Source organism: Vicugna pacos, chromosome 5, assembly GCF_048564905.1.
Source record: "Vicugna pacos chromosome 5, VicPac4, whole genome shotgun sequence".
Classification (NCBI taxonomy): domain Eukaryota; kingdom Metazoa; phylum Chordata; class Mammalia; order Artiodactyla; family Camelidae; genus Vicugna; species Vicugna pacos.
The window spans coordinates 16,111,401-16,127,488 of NC_132991.1; the positions used below are offsets into that span (position 1 = coordinate 16,111,401).

A 16,088-nucleotide genomic window follows, 5' to 3' on the forward strand; every position below is an offset into this window, starting at 1 on the left:
CATTACTGAGTAATGTAGAACATTTTTATGTATTTATCATGCTTGTTCATCTGTCCTTCAGAATGATCCGAGATTAGCACTCCACTTGCTCTTGAGTTTGACATTTGATTCTCTTCAAGGCTGCAGCCATGGCTCCACCAGAGGAGGACCTGAAGAGAATGGGGTCCCCGGAAGAGAGGAAGCCGAACTCCACATCGAACTTCCCACCCCCAGCCGGCCGGGAGCTCATTTTGCGCACCACTGTGCCCCGCCCTGCTCCCTACTCCCGAGCTCTGCCTCAGCGCATGTACAGTGTTCTCACCAAAGAGGACTTCAGACTTGCAGGTGCCTTTTCATCAGATACCTCCTTCTTCTGATTCTTCTAGAGTTACCTCTTTTGTGGCCTCAGAGACAGTGCTGACCCCTTCGTGGGAGGGAGGCTGTGTCAGAACTAGAGGCCATGAAGAGAACCTGTCCAGTTCAGTGATGGAGAATCATACCAGCATCTGAAAGACTTTCCACTGGGCTCTGTTGTATCTTGGTGGGGGCAGAGGGGTGGGCCTCAGCTGTTGAAAGATTTCTTCCCCAAAGAGATGACCCTTGTTTGAGGGGAGGGGAAGACTAAAAACAATAGCAGGAGTTCTCTGTACTCACTCTGGTAGGATTGTGTTCATTTACTCTCTTCTGTGACTATCTCTTAGGCTGTTGCCCTGCATTCATAGTCTCTGTAAACACTTACTATATTTATTAGTATCAAGTATGCAAAGTAGAGTATCTGTTAACTCAGATTTCTGGATATTTTGGTGGTAGCTTCTATTCCCAGAATCTTTGTTTTTAAAATACTAAATGACATTCTGTTCTGTCACCTGATGGCCATCTTTATTGTACTAATTAACTTCTGCTGAGCATTTTGAATTTTCTCAGAGAAAGCCCGGAATTTCAGTCTATGTGTTTTTCCCTACAACTGTGACCTAAATGTATTCTGATAAAGACCATACATTAAATGTCACTGCAGATTAGTCTGATGTGTCCTGTAAGGTGTGTTTGTCTGACTTTGTGACCCTGTAAGATAGTGCCCTGCAGATTGTTCCCTTCCTCGCTGTACAGCATGCATCCCCTTTCCCGTGGTTGCTGGCTGGATACTGTATTTAATGAAGTAGAGATGAGCACATGCTAAAAATATAGCCTCCGTACATAGCGATTATCATGCAGTTAGTATAATTTGGTGTATGTGCTATGTAATGAATATATTACTTCAGTGCACTGTTTTGCTTTTGTATTTTAGGTAAAATGAAAATAATCGATGGGGATGTGTAGTACCCAGCGTAAGGGTAATAGCAACATATTTCCAATTATGTGATGATCAAAATTTGTTAAGTCTTTGTTGCCATGTGGCCTCTGTTCAGTAACCTTAAAGGCCTCTATTTTTAGGCCTAAAATTCCCACTTTAAAGCAAAGTAAAAATGGTTATACTGAAGAATAGACCTTGTCTATGTAACTTTAAAGAATTAATAGAGCTGTGTAAACTGTTATTTTTGTAAAAGAAATAAAATGTAAATGTGTGTGTACATATATATGTATATATATATATGCATATATATATGTATATATGAGCTATGGGAGGTCCCAGTTGATTTTCCTGTTGGCCTCCACAGCGCTTTCCTCTGGGATGCTGGACTTGATTTCTGCTGGTGAGCCGCATGTGAGCCCAAGGACTGAGCGCTGTACCAAGTAGAAAATACACCTTTCAAGGGCAAGAATTTGTCTGCTTTCTAATGAGGAAGTTAATAACATTTTTCAAAGAGAAGGTTGGATTTTAAAAAGGTGTTGTGAATCCAATAAAAGGGAAAGTGTTGCTTTCTCTGGCTAACTCTCTTCCTTTCTCCCCTCTACTGGGCATTTTGTCCTTATTTCAGTTAGTTATATGCTGTCTCAGACTTTCCTAAATATTTGCAGCCTGCTGAGTCTTGCAGGGGTCTCAAATACTTTGTGCCTTTTTTTAATGGCAGTTACCCCATTTACTTTTATTGTAGTTATGTGTTTATTTTCCAGATACGTGTAAGTACCTACTTCGTATCAAGTACTGTTCTAGGCAGTGAAGGTAAGACAGAAACAAGAACACACTCCCTCCTTTCAGTGACCTTCCTGTCAGGCAGGGAAGACTGATGTTACATTGCCAGAAAATGGAGAGTGCAGTCAGCTCAACTGTATGAACTGGAGAGCCAACGTTTTTCATAGTAATTTGTTCATTCATTCATTGGTGGTGGAGATTAACACATGCAGTAATAGTGAATGTAAGGTGTTATGGGAGAAGTTTTTCAGTCAGGCTTTAGGGATCGGGAAAATCTTTCTAGAGGAGATGATGTCTAGATTGAGACCAGAAGATGAGTGGGAGCTGAGGTGGCGAAGTACGGGAAATTGTGTGCAAAGATGAACTATGTATTTCCCTCCCTCCCTGCTTCTTGCCCCTAGTGTATTGTCATTGTGCTGCTGCTCTCATGAAGCGGAGTTTTTTTTTCCAGCCCTTCAGTCTGGACTTAGCCACATCTTTCTTTGGTCAGTAGAGTGTTACCAAGCAGAGACTTGAAAAGTTATCCGCACGTTGGGACTTGTGTTCTCTTCCTCCTGGGGACCCTGAGACGTGCAAAGAAGCCTGCAGAATGGGGAGAGAGTTGGGTGGTTTGTTATGCAGCAAAATTAACTGATACAGGGAGGCAAAGGAAGTGTTTTGGGCAAAGAAAACAGAATGGGCAAAAAAAAAAAAAAAAAAAACAACCCCAGAAACAAAGAAAATCTGTCTTTGGAGAATAGCCAGAATTTCAGTTTGCCTGGGTGTGGTACGTACCCAGAGTAGAAAGAGGCAAGAAATGGAGACGGTGAGGTAACTGAGATTAGAAGTTCTGCGTAAACCACAGCAAGAAGTTCCGGCTCCATCTTCAGGCAGTGGTGAGTCACTGAAGAGTTTGAACCAGGGGGGTGACAGGTGGGTTTTAGACCACACTAAATAGATTGGAAGGCTAAGAAAGTATATACACGTCCTAGAACTTGTACTAAATTGGCAAGTAGCAGTTATCGCCAGTGTTTCTCCCCCTCCTTTGTGCTTTGCTGTGTGTGGCAAAAAGCCTGACCAGTGCCGTGGAACTGATATGAAGTGTCCTCACGTGGGCCCTCCCACCCTGCATATTCCTGTACCACTGTAATAATACAGATTTTTCTTTAGGCTGGGATTTTTAAAACTCTCAAAGCACTTATATTTATGTCCCATTCATTAGTTCAGCAAATGCTTACTGAGTGCCAGCTATGTGCCAGGTACTGTTCTGGGAGATGGGGATACAGCAGTAACAGGACAGGTAAGAGACCCTCGTGGAGTTGACTTGAAGGGACACCTAGTGTCATCAAATTACCTGTGAGGAGAGGGAATGCTTTTTAGGCAGGTGATGAGGGAAGGCCTCTGAGGCACTGTGAGGCGGTGACACTGAGAAGAGAGACCTGCATGAAGTTAGGGAGCCGGCCTGGTGGGCGCCCGGAGACGAACCCAGACAGAGGATAAAAGAAGGAAAGCCCAGGGGTGTGAGTCAGCGTGGTGTGTTGGAGGCAGAGAGAAAAGGCCACAGTGGTTATAGAGAGTAGAGGAAATGAAGAGTGAAGAAAAGAAAGACCCACAAGGACCAGATAACACAGAGCATTTGGAGTTTGGATTTGTTTTCTCAATTGAAAGGGAAACCCAGTGTAGAGTTCTGAACGGGGGTGGTGGGTGTTGTGACCTGACATTGAGAAAATCTTCACTCTGGCTGGTGTGTTCTGGAGAATGAGGAGGAAGCAGTGAAACTAGTTACGAGTGTTGAAGATTTGGCCTGGAGTGGGAGCAGCGGAGAGGGTAAAGGTGATCGGATTGGGTGTATGTTTTGAATACAGAATGCACAGAATTTGCCGATGAAATTCATAAAGATATGGGGAAGAGTCAAGGAGGTCTTGAAAGTTTGGAGCCTGAGTAGCTGAGTGAATGATGCTGTCATTTACTGAGATGGAGAAGATGGAGGAAGAGCAAGTTGGGGGATGGTGTGAGTGAAGAGTTTGAGTTAGGATGTGTTAATTTTGAGATACCAGTTACATACCTGTGGTAGCCAGCCTCTAAGGTGACTCCAGTGATTCCCCACCTCCTGCCTCCTGGTACTCAAACCCTTGTGTAGTCCCCACCCCCCGAAAAATTATACCAGGGCTGGTCTCTGTGAGCAACACAACACTGAAAAAGTGTTGGTATCTCCCAAGGTTAGTATATAAAAGATACTGGTCTTGAGGTCCCCCTCTCCCCCATTCCCCCACTCTCTCTCTCTGTCACTCTCATCACTCAGTTGGGGGGGAATTGACTGCCATGTCACAGACAACCCTAGGGAGAGGCCCTCATCCTGAAGAATTGAGTGCTCCTGCCAGCAGCCATGTGAGTAAGCTTGGAAATGGATTCTCCCCAGCCTCAGAAGACTGCAGCCTCCTGAGGGACCTTGAGCCAGAGTTACCGAGCTAAGCCACTCCTGGATTGCCACCCCTCAGAAACTGTGTGAGATGATGCTTGTTATTTTAAGCTGCTGAATTTGGGAGCCATGTGTTATACAGCAATAGAACTAATACAATCACAGGTGATTATGTAAGTTTGGAGTTTAAGGAGAAGTTTAGGGCTTGTGCTGTAAATTGGGAAATTCAGATACAGATAGTACTTAAGCCATAGGACAGTGTGAGACCCCTTGGGAGTGAATACAATGCAAAGAGATGGTTTGGGGATTGAACCAGAGATCAGGAAGAGGCGGACGGCCAGAGGAGATTGAGGAGTAGCCACTGAAGTACAAGGAAAACCATAAGTGTGATGTTCTAGAAGCCAAGGGAAAAAAGTATTTGAAGGTGGGCATTGATAGGCCATTAAAATGTCAGTAAGATGCAGACTAAACACTGACTGGTGTGACCTGTGCTTGCAGAGTAACCAGTGCATTCAGAGAGGTAATACAGTTCTTACTGAGAAAGAATAGAGGTGACTTCCTCTGTGGGAGGAAAGATCGTGGGGTGCACTTAAAACTTTTGCTGAAGCCAGATGGGGTTTTGGTTGCTGTGTGCTCAGTGTTCTTTGCCAGGAGCTGGAGGGTAGGGGACGGGAGGCAGGGAGGCATGTAAGGAAGAGGGTAAGAGTGTGAAGCCCATTGAGTCTGTTTCAGGCCAACTGTAACCCACTCTTGCTGTGAGCTCCTTTCTTCTGGGCACACAGGGCAAGGGATAGGACTTGTAATTAGGCAAACAATGAATGAAAGCATGAATGCCTCTCAGTGGCAAACTTGTGTTTGAATCTCCTCAGCTCCATTTTTTGGCCACTGGGCACCATGAAACCAGAAGTTTAATTCTTGGAAGCCAGAAGCCTGCTGTCTGCATTTCTCTAGCTGAGAAGGGGAGCTTGGCATCAGCCTATGAAAGTGGGCTTGCCTACTTCTTGAAATACAAAATAGAGCTAGTTCATATTAGCAGGACTTCTCCGCCAGCAGTTCTTTCTTTGGCAGCTTGTGATGTCTGACAGGTGGTCGTGGATAAATTCCCCTAGTAAACACTCTCACCTACAGCAGGGATCATTCCCAGGGGGAGCTTATCCACCAACAAAGGCCGCTGGACAGAAGCCCGCACTTGGCCCCTGCCGGGGGAGGACAGAAATGTGGCCCGGGCCCTGGGTTCGAGGCTGTGCTCCTCTCCTGCACTCCCCAAGGGCAACCCGGGCAGCGTGGGGCTTTGGCAGCTCCTGGTGGAGATCTTGATGCCGGCTCAGAGGCACATTTCCCTCTGCGGCTTTCTAGCTGAGTCAGCCTCTCTAAGGAGGTAAATTTTTTCCCTACCAGGTTGAAAAAAAGTTGGATTTTTTTTCCATGCAAAACCATGATAGAATGATTTTTGTTTAAGTTTGCAGGTTTGTCTTCATCCTTGTCCCAGAATAAGGCAGACGAATGGCTTGTGAGGAGGATGTGCTCAGGCTGGGCTGGCTCATACTGGAGGAGCTGTTAGTTGGGTTCAAAGCTGGTGAGTTGGTGGTCTGCAGTCCTCAGCAGGCCTGTGAGGAAAAGTATTTCCCAGGAGAGAAAAAGAATTCGCCACTGTATTGGTTTCCTAAGGCTGTGATAACAAAGTATCACAAACTGGGTGGCGTTAAAAGGCAGAAATTTATTGTCTCATAGTTGTGGAGGCTACGAGTCTGAAATCAAGGTGCTGAGAGACCACGCTTCTGCTGAAGCCTGGAGGGAAGACTCTTCCTTGCCTTGTTCCAGGCTCTGGTGTTGCCGGCGTCGTCGGTGGTCCTTGGCTCACAGCTGCAGCACTCAGGTCTGCCTCCGTCATCGTGAGGTGGAGTGTGTCCCCACCCCCATGTCTGTGTCTCTTCCCGTGACACCAGCCACCCTACTGCAGTGTGACCGCATCTGAACTGAGGACATCTGTAATGACCTTACTTCCAAACAAGGTCCCAGTCTGAGGTACTGGGGTTAGGACGTCAACATATCTTACTATTTTTTGGAAGGGGGCCAGGGTCACAATTCAAACCATAAAAGTGTCTTTCACAAGCCATCCCAGTGGACAGGTGCCTAGCCAGTTGCTGGTAAGTCCCGGAGCCTGACGGCAAAAAGCATAGATAGCAAGAGAGGTCAGTTCCAGATCCCAGCCTTCATCAGCCACAAGATACTGAGCCGCCCCCAACCTCTTCCTCTGTCAAAATGGGGACAAAAGTAAGTACCTAATAGGTTGTTACAAAGACTAAACAAGATAATCCATGAAAAGCGCCCCGTGTGGCCCAGGTGGGTACTTCAGTTGTCAGCTGTACTAAGTGGCACCGTGGGGATGAGTGCACGCTTAGCTGTGGGGGACAGCTGCGGTCTAACGTGAGGACACGCCCAGCAGCCAGTGTTCGGACCCTGGTAGCCTTGTAACAAGAAGTGTGACTTTGAAATCTGCTGTCTCCTCAGATGAGCTGTTACCTTTTGATCCCTTTTCCCCTCCTCGGCTCACAGGCCCCGTGGAGAACGTTACATATAAAGGCTGCATAGACTTTGCTGAGGCAAAGGGTTGGGGCGGGAAGTCAGGAAGAGTCGTGGCGCATTCCAGGCCTAGGGACTTATCTGCAGAGGCCCCCAGTCCCTGTGCCCTCATGGCTGGAGCAGAGGGGAGAGAAAGCAGGGAAGCTACCGAGGCTACAACGACTGGTTCCGAGCCTCATGTGGCCCATTGAGGCATTTGGAGCTTGTCGAGTGAGAGCAGAGAAGCTCTGAAAGGTTTTCAATGGAGGAACTGAGGAGCAAGACTAGACTCAGACCCATTAGGAAATGGTGATCGCCATGGTGATCTCCGCACAAGATGACAGTGGCCTGGACCATGGTTGTGGTAATGGGGTGAGAGATTCAGCAAGTGACACCAGCAGGACTTGGTGAAGCCTGGGTGGGGGACAGTGAAGGCTGGGATGAGTCTAGATGCCCTGCTCTGACCCCTGAGGGGCCAGCTGCCCCCTTAGGAGAGGGGTTTGTGGCTCATAACCAGCCTGGCACAGCCACCTGCCAGCTCAGCAGCGCCCCAGGAAGAGCACTGCTCTGTGCACTCTGGTGGGATCTGCCTCTGACACATGGCTGGCTTGTTTCATGGGGGGTGTCCAGAACAGAACCCAGGAGTCCCCGCTCTGACCGTTGACTAGTGATGGGGGCATGGGTACAGCTGCAACTTGCCTTCCCCCAAGCGGACCTGCTTCTGTCAAACACTTGTCAGGAAGGTACCATGGGCTCCCTCCAGGGGCCAGTCAGACCTGACTAGCAAGTGATGGGATGCGGATCAAAACTTTTTAGTTCTTCAGCCATTTTGACAGTTTGAGTAAATAATGACTTGTCAGTGCTATTTATTCATATTCCTCTTTCTCAGCCCTATTTTTGGACCAGAACATTCTTTATTTTTGTCCATATTATATAATGAGGGAGCGGCATTCTTAGTAACCCACTGTCACTCCTGTGTTATCTTGCCTACATGAAAAAAGGAAATATTTTTAGAGTGTGAATTTCCCAAACGTTCCCGACTATTCTGGGACTGAAGGCATAACGTCACGGAAGGAGAGCTGCGTAGGGAGAGGGCCCAGTCATCTTCTCTCTGGCCAGGGCTGACCCCTGCTTCTTGGAAGCTGGCTGGATCCTGCCTGCCTGCCCTGTCCTACCCGGGCCAAGTGGCAGGAGGCTCCTCTCTGTGCAGGGTTTTACATGTTCAGCAGCTGACACAGGAGCCTAGGAATACTCTTAACTGATAGCCTTCATTCCTGTTGTTTCAGGATATTCAAAAGATTGGGGGTGCGGGAATGACTGCAAGCAGTGAACTCCACTTCTTAAGCTCTCAAGTGACAGGCTGAATACCTGGTAGGGGGGGTCACACCAGGAGAGTAAAAGCGCTCTGAATAAGTTTGAAAGGCTCCTTCCTGGCTGGCCATCAAGAGGCTTCTGTAGCGTAACTGGTTGTGGTGTAAGAAGGCAACTCCCCTGCACTGTATGTGAGCAGGATGCGCTCAGTCCCAGCAGGATGTGGCTCAGCGGAGCCATAGAACGCCCCTAAAAATAAATCTGTCCAAAGAGCCTGGGAGTTTCAGGTCTTGCCCTTTGGCTGGAGAGCTGGGCATGTTTCCTTTGTGTGCTTATGGGATTCCCCAGGAGTGTCCTGGTTGAAAACTGCCCCTGGAAGGTGGTGTACAGCCACCTGCAGGGAAAGCCGACCTACCTCCAGGCACAGGGGTGCGGCGGGGAGGCGTCCAAGAAGGACCTACCTGGGTTAATGCGAACAGTCCAACCCAGCGAGTCCTGCGGAAGAGCCAGGAAACTGGGGCCCCTCATCACTGAAGACATCTGAAACCTTTGCAAATAGCCACATTATGTATGATCTTAGGGCAGGTCATTTCCCCACAGTTAAAAAAGCAAATCCAGAGTTTCTCAAACATGAACAGTGTATGGTGCCCCTTAAAGGGACAGCTTGTTGCAGAGGCTGGCACTGGTCTTTGCTCACTTAGTAGCACTGTGACAGCAATCCCAACTGTAGGTGTGGACACCCCTATCTCCAGATGAGCCAGAGTAGCTGGTATTCATTGTTTAGATTATCAATGAAATGAAAAAACACCTTTAAAAGGATCAGAGTACTCAAAGACCCCCAAAGACTACATCCTCAAACCCTGCGGTGGGAGCAAGGTGTCTGGAACCTGTTGGACATGGCAGAGCCATATTCAGGTAGAAACGCAGCACATTAGCTTGTTTAATACACAGAATCCTGTGAAAAACAAGTAACACCCAGCTGAAACTGCACGTGCTCTCCAAGGGTTTCCTGCACACAAGGTGCTCTGACCTGAAGAAATGCGCCTGGTCTCGGGGGTGCAGGTGCTCTCCTAGCCCTCCTCCCACTTCTGTGCACAGGACAGTCTTAAGTTTGTGACCCTCGAACGTGCTCTCAGGGTTAGTGATGGGAGAAGCTAGGCAAGGAGGAAGTGCAACTAGGCTGCGAGAGCAGAAGGACCTGGCCAGATGCACAGGAAGGTCAGAGGTGTGGTCCCCATGCGTGTCTCGCGTGCAGCAGGTGGTAGTCATGACACGTGGTCACTTTGTCCCTAGGCTGACATGCGAGTTTGAATCATATCTGGATGCTGGTATGTGACTCCAGCTGACAAACCTGCCTCTGTGTTCACGTAGGTTCCATGTGAAAACTTGGTCCAGTAACGAATGAAAGCTAGAGGGAAAAGAAGAGATTTAATAAAAGGATGACCGAATGGTTGTGTCCCCCTAGAATTCATATGTTGAAATCCTAAGCCCCCAGTGTGATGGTATTAGGAGACAGGGCCTTTGGAAGATCAAGTCATGAGGGTGGAACCCTAATGAAAGGGATTAGTGTCCTTATAAAAGAGACCCCACAGAGCTCTCTCACTCTTACTGCCATATGAGGACACAGCAGGAAGTTAACAGATGGCGTCCAGAAAGACAGCCTTCACCAGAACTTGGCCACGCCAGCACCATGATCTCAGATCCCAGCCTCCAGAGCCATGAGAAATAGATTTCTGTTGGTAAGCCACCCAATGTATGGTATTCCCAGCTAAGACAGGCTGGTTTTAAATTAGACTGGTTTTCAAATTTTTGGTTGGTTAGTGATGTAGTTAAACACAGTGAATATAAATAGCATTCGTGGCAAAACTTGATGAATTTGTGTTTACATAAAGTCATTGAAGGTTGAGTGTTTTTCAATTTCATGGGGAAAGTTATTGGTTAGAGGGCTGCAGTTGGGTTCTTTTGGTTATGAGGAATAAAGCCCCAAATGTAAGGATTCACAGGGAGCAATGAGGGCCACAAAATGAAACAGCATCATAGGGCTGACCAGAGAGTCTGGAGGAGGCTTCTGGATTTGCATCAGCTCTACAGAACCTGAGCGGCAGGAATTCGCACTCCTCACCCTAGTGTATGACCTTGAATGTGACTTAGGTTACTGTTTTTCTGTCCCAGTACCAGCTGGCTTCCTCTTCTTGTCCCACAGTTTGGTTCCTCTGGAGTTCCCGCTTGCTCACGGTCCATGTCAGCTTCTCTGCCCTTGTGCATCGCCACCTCTCAATACCAGCTTCTGCTGTTAACTAACTAGTCCCGTCTTTCACCTTTTCACTTCCGTAGAGAAGCAACCGATCAGCCCAGTTTATCTTTCCATTTAGCCTAATGAAAAGGGCATAATTTGTGGCTACCAGCCAGCCTGGGGTTGTCCCTTCAGTGGTGGTGAGAACTGTTCATGAATGTGACATGCTCATTGCCCTGGGTGACGATCAGGAACAGGAAAGACTCCTTTAGATGACAGTGTGGCAGCAACTCCAGTGTGGTCATGTTTATGACTTTAGTTACTCTTCAAAATTTTATTTAACTTTTTATTTGAAAACTTAGAAAGTTGCAAAAACAGTATAAAGAAATCCTCTAAATCCTTTACCCAGATTCACCCATTTTCAGTGTTTTTCCATTTTGGTTTTCTAGGCCAAGTTTTCAATCTATCTGTGTTAAACAGAAATTAAGAATGCCTTGATCTCCTCTTCTGCCCACCTTCACTTTCCCTATCTCTGTGTTCTGATGGAAAGAAATGACAAAAGCTATGCTGGGTTGATTCTCAGGAAAGAACTTGTCAGAATAGCCATGGTGCTGATTTAGAAGATCTGTTTTCAAATTCGAATCCTCTTTATTAGATGTTGTAGAGATGTAGCGATATGTTTATTGCACATGACAAAAGCAATATAATTAAAATAAAGTTTAAGGAAAGATAAAGAAAATGGCATCCTTGATACGTGAGAAACAACACCCACAGCAACCGAAATCCTGAATATTAAAAATCTTTTAAAATGTATGCTATGCAAACTTTAGTTTTTAGAAAAAGATACAATTCACAACAGAAAAAAAATTATTTTCCTAGCAGTAAATTTGGCAAAAGATATGTAAGCTTTTTAAAGTCTTTATTGGAAGAGATTAAAAGGCATAAATTGAGAGATAAGCTATTCTTGTATAAAAAGATGCCATCACAGAGATGTCAGTTCTCTCTCATAATAACCTATACAATTCCAAATAAGTCCCAAATGGGTTTTTTGTTGTTGATTTGTTTGGTTTTTGGTGGAGCTAGAATAGTCTGAAATGTATATGGAAAACAAAAGGCCATGAACCACCAAGCTATTATTATTATTACTGAGGTATAGCTGACTTATAATATTATGTAAATTTCAGGAGTACACTATACTGATTAAAAATTTTCAAGTTTATATTCCATTTATAGTTATTATAAAATACTAGCTATATTCCCTGTGCTATAAAATACATCCTTGTAGTTAATTTATTTTATACATAGTAGTTTGTATCTCTTAATGCCTTACCCCTACCCCTATCTTGTCCCTCTTTCCTTCCTGCTCCCCACTGGTAACCACTAGTTTGTTCTTTAGATCTGTGAGTCTGTTTCTGATTTATATTTACTAGTTTTGTTTTTTAGATTCCACATGTAACTCATACAGTATTTGTTTTTCTCTTATTTCACTAAGCAAAATACCCGCAATGTCCATCCATGCTGTTGTAAATGGCAAAATTCCATTCTTTTTTATGGTTGAGTAGTATTCCATCGTGTATGTATATATATATACATACATACATACATACATACATCTTCTTTTTTTTTAACATTTTTTATTGATTTATAATCATTTTACAATGTTGTGTCAAATTCCAGTGTAGAGCACAATTTTTCAGTTATACATGAACATGTATATATATATTCATTGTCACATTTTTTTCTCTGTGAGCTACCATAAGATCTTGTATATATTTCCCTGTGCTATACAGTATAATATTGTTTATCTACTCTACAATTTTGAAATCCCAGTCTCTCTCTTCCCACCCCCCGCCCCCTTGGCAACCACAAGTTTGTATTCTATGTCTGTGAGTCTATTTCTGTTTTGTATTTATGCTTTCTTTGTTTGGGTTTTTTTTTTAGATTCCACATATGTGCGATCTCATACAGTATTTTTCTTTCTCTTTCTGGCTTACTTCACTTAGAATGACGTTCTCCAGGAGCATCCATGTTGCTGCAAATGGCATTATGTTGTCGGTTTTTATGGCTGAATAGTATTCCATTGTATAAATATACCACATCTTTATCCAGTCACCTGCTGATGGGCACTTATGTTGCTTCTGTATCTTGGCAACTGTAAGTAATGCTGCTATGGGTGCATATATGTTTTCAAATTGATGTTTTCATTTTCTTTGAATATATCCACAGGAGTGAATTGCTGGATCATATGGTAGTTCTATTTTTAGTTTTTTGAGGAACCTCCATACAGTTCCACAGTGGCTGCACCAATTTACATTCCCATTAACAGTGTACAAGTGTTCCCTTTTCTCCACATCCTTGCCAGCATTTGTTGTTTGTGGTCTTTTTGATGATAGCCATGCTGACAGGTGTGAGATGATATCTCATTGTGGTTTTGATTTGGATTTCTCTGATGATTAATGATGTTGAGCATCTTTTAATGTGCTTGTTGGCCATCTGTATGTATTCTTTGGAAAAATGTCTATTCAGATCTTCTGCCCATTTCTTAATTGAGATGTTTGTTTTTTTGATATTGAGTTGTATGAGCTATTTATATATTTTGAATATTAACCTCTTATCAGTCATGTTATTTGCAAATACTTTCTCCTATTCATTAGGTTGTCCTTTCATTTTTTTGCTGTTCAGAGCTCTTAAGTTTAATTAGGTCCCATTTACTTATTCTTGCTTTTGTTTCCTTTGCAGCTTGATCCAAAAAAATTGCTACGATTTATGTCAGTGTTTTGCCTACATTTTCTTCTAAGAGTTTTATGGTTTCCAGTCTTACATTTAGGTCTTTTATCCATTTTGAGTTTATATTTATATATGGTGTCAGAAAATATTCTAATTTCATTCTTTCACATGTAGCTGTCCAGTTTTCCCAGTACCATGTATTGAAGAGACTGTCTTCTCCATTGTATATTCTTGCCTTCTTATTTCTTGGCTCTCTATTTTGTTCCATTGATCTGTGTCTGTTTTTGTGCCAGTACCATACTGTTTGATTACTGTCTCTTTGTAGTATAATCTGAAGTCAAGAAGTGTGATACCTCCACCTCTGTTCTTTTATTTCTGATTTTTTTGAAGAATCTCCATATTGTTTTCTATAATAGCTGGACCAATTTACATTCCTACTAACAATGTATGTATGTTCCCTTTTCATCACATCCTCATCAGCATCTATATTCTCTTCTTGATAATAGCCATTTTAACAGGTGTGAATTGATATCTCATTGTGGTTTTGATTTGCATTTCTCTGATGATTAGTAAGGTTGAGCACTTTTTCATATGTCTGTTGGTCATTCTGATGTCCTCTTTGGAAAAATGTATTTTCAGATCATTTGTTTTTCTTTGTTATTAAGTTGACTGAGTTTTTTCCTATATTTTCCTATACTTATTTCCTATAAGTAACCTCTTATCTGATACATGGTTTGCAAAAGTTCTCTCCCATTCTATAGATTTTTCATTTTGTTAATTGCTTCTTTTGCTATGCAGAAACTTTTGATAGTTCTAGTTGTTGATTTTTGTTTTTGTTGTTTGTGCTTTTGGCATCATGTTAAAAAACATTGCCAAGACCAATACTGATGAGATTGTTCTCTGTTTTCTTCTAGGAGTTTTATCTGGTCTTATGTTTAAGTCTTTAATCCATTTGGGGTTAATTTTTGTGAGTAGTGTGAGACAGGGGTCCAATTTCATTGTTCTGCATGTGTTTCTCCACTTTTCCCAGAAACATTATTTGAAGAAACTGTCCTTTCCCCATTTTGTATCCTTGGCTCATATGTCAGTTATCAGTTGACCATATATGCAGGGATTTGATTCTGGGCTATTTTGTTCCACTGGTCAATGTGTCTGTTTTTGTACCAGTACCATACTGTTCTTATTACTATGGCTTTGTAGTATAATTTGAAACCTGGAGATGTGATACCTCTCACTTTGTTCTTTTTTCTCAGGATTGCTTTGGCTATTCAGAGCCTTTTGTGGTTCCATACAAATTTTTGGATTGTTTCTTCTATTTTTGCAAAGAATGCCTTTGGTATTTTGATGCCAGTTATAGTGAATGTGTAGATAGCTTTGAGTACTATGGCCATTTTAACAATATTAATTCTTCCAATCCATGAACACAGGATGTTTTTCCATTTGTGTCTTTTTCAATTTCTTTGAACAAAGACTTGGAGTTTTCATTGTACAGATCTTTCACTTGGTTAAATTTATTTCTATATATTTTATTGTAGAACTGCTTTCAAAACAACAGTAACAACAGAACAAGAGCATAGCAATATTTCATATATGCCTTTCAAAATTTCCATTTGATGAGAGCAGAGGCATGAGTTAAGACATAGTTCTATATGGGAATATTGTTTGGAAAGCATGTAAAACATTTTGCAGGACTGTACAGGTGACTAAAGGTGGGGTGTAGCAATCTGAAGTTACAGTCAAGACCAGGCTGTGTGTGTGAACTGTATGTGCAGAGAACTTGCTAGGGTCAGGTACTGTAATAGCAGTTTTGGAACTGAGCAGAATTCTGTGCACCGACCCCACTCCATAGGTACAAAGACCCCTATGTCCCCTGACTCTTACTTGTAGAAAAGCTGAAATCGCTCAGGCTTCTCTGTGTCACAAAGGAGCAGGTTTAAGCAGTTAACGATCAGGACAAGAGTCACGGACTCACTGTCTGATGCACATTCCCGAGTTGTTTTACAGACACTGTAACAGCCACCAGAGGGAAAGGCTAACTGTATGATGGCCAGATGGTAGCCATAAGCTGCTCCATCTTGAGCAGGATTGAATCTACGGCCAGCACAAATCCAAGGACTGGCCTTAAGAGAATGAGATTAACACTACTGCTCATAATAATCTGTATCTCTGTGGCCATCCAAATAATTGTAGCTTGTTCTGCCCATATATGTAAGCCAGCAACTAAACCTGTCAGCAAAGAGATGCTTCAAACCCAAGTTGGTATCTTTCACTTAAGACCTCGATGCCCTTTCTCAGCATGAAGCAGTTACAGAAGACAGAGCTTCCTCCCTAATCCCGTACAAGTGTAATGGTATCTGACAGGAGTGGTTGGTAAGCAGCTCTTTGCAGGGTACCGCCCTTAACAGTAAACCCCTTTTGCCTCATCACTTTAGCAAAGGTACACATTACCTAACTTTGACATCAGGCACCCCCATGCTCTATTCATCTCCAACCCTAGCACACCTTTCACATCTTTTGGCCACATGATACCTTGCCTAACCTGTTGGTTCTTTCCATAGATCAAAGACGCAAAAATGGAGAATAAGCAATTAACAGATGACCAGGTCTCTTCCCTAGCCTCCCCTCAGTCATCTTGCAAACAGGCTGTGAACAAGACAGCACCTACAGAAAGGTCACGAGTCCACACGAGGGCATGTGGTGGAAGACAGCTTCAAGTATGCTCCCTCACCTCAGTGGTTAACTGAGATTACCTCCCCTTTTTTCTTTAAAATAATTTTTGAAGTTGGTTTTTGAGGAACGTGATTCTG

General features: G+C 43.7%; 1 protein-coding gene and 1 long non-coding RNA gene across 2 annotated transcripts in view; both read left to right on the forward strand.

Annotated features, from left to right (window-relative positions):
* The window catches only part of RAB3GAP1 (RAB3 GTPase activating protein catalytic subunit 1), a 90,819-nt gene extending 88,981 nt beyond the window's left edge, over positions 1 to 1,838 (forward strand). The window contains exon 24 of the mRNA XM_072960901.1: positions 120 to 1,838. Coding sequence (XP_072817002.1) covers positions 120 to 356 — 237 coding nt within the window. The 3' untranslated portion in view covers positions 357 to 1,838. The remainder of the gene's footprint in view (positions 1 to 119) is intronic.
* Positions 1,839 to 5,895: 4,057 nt separating this feature from the next.
* On the forward strand, positions 5,896 to 12,771 carry LOC140696346 (uncharacterized). Its single transcript, XR_012072539.1, has 2 exons — positions 5,896 to 6,024; positions 12,558 to 12,771. It is a non-coding gene; the product is annotated as an uncharacterized lncRNA (long non-coding RNA).
* The last annotated feature ends 3,317 nt before the right edge of the window (positions 12,772 to 16,088 follow it).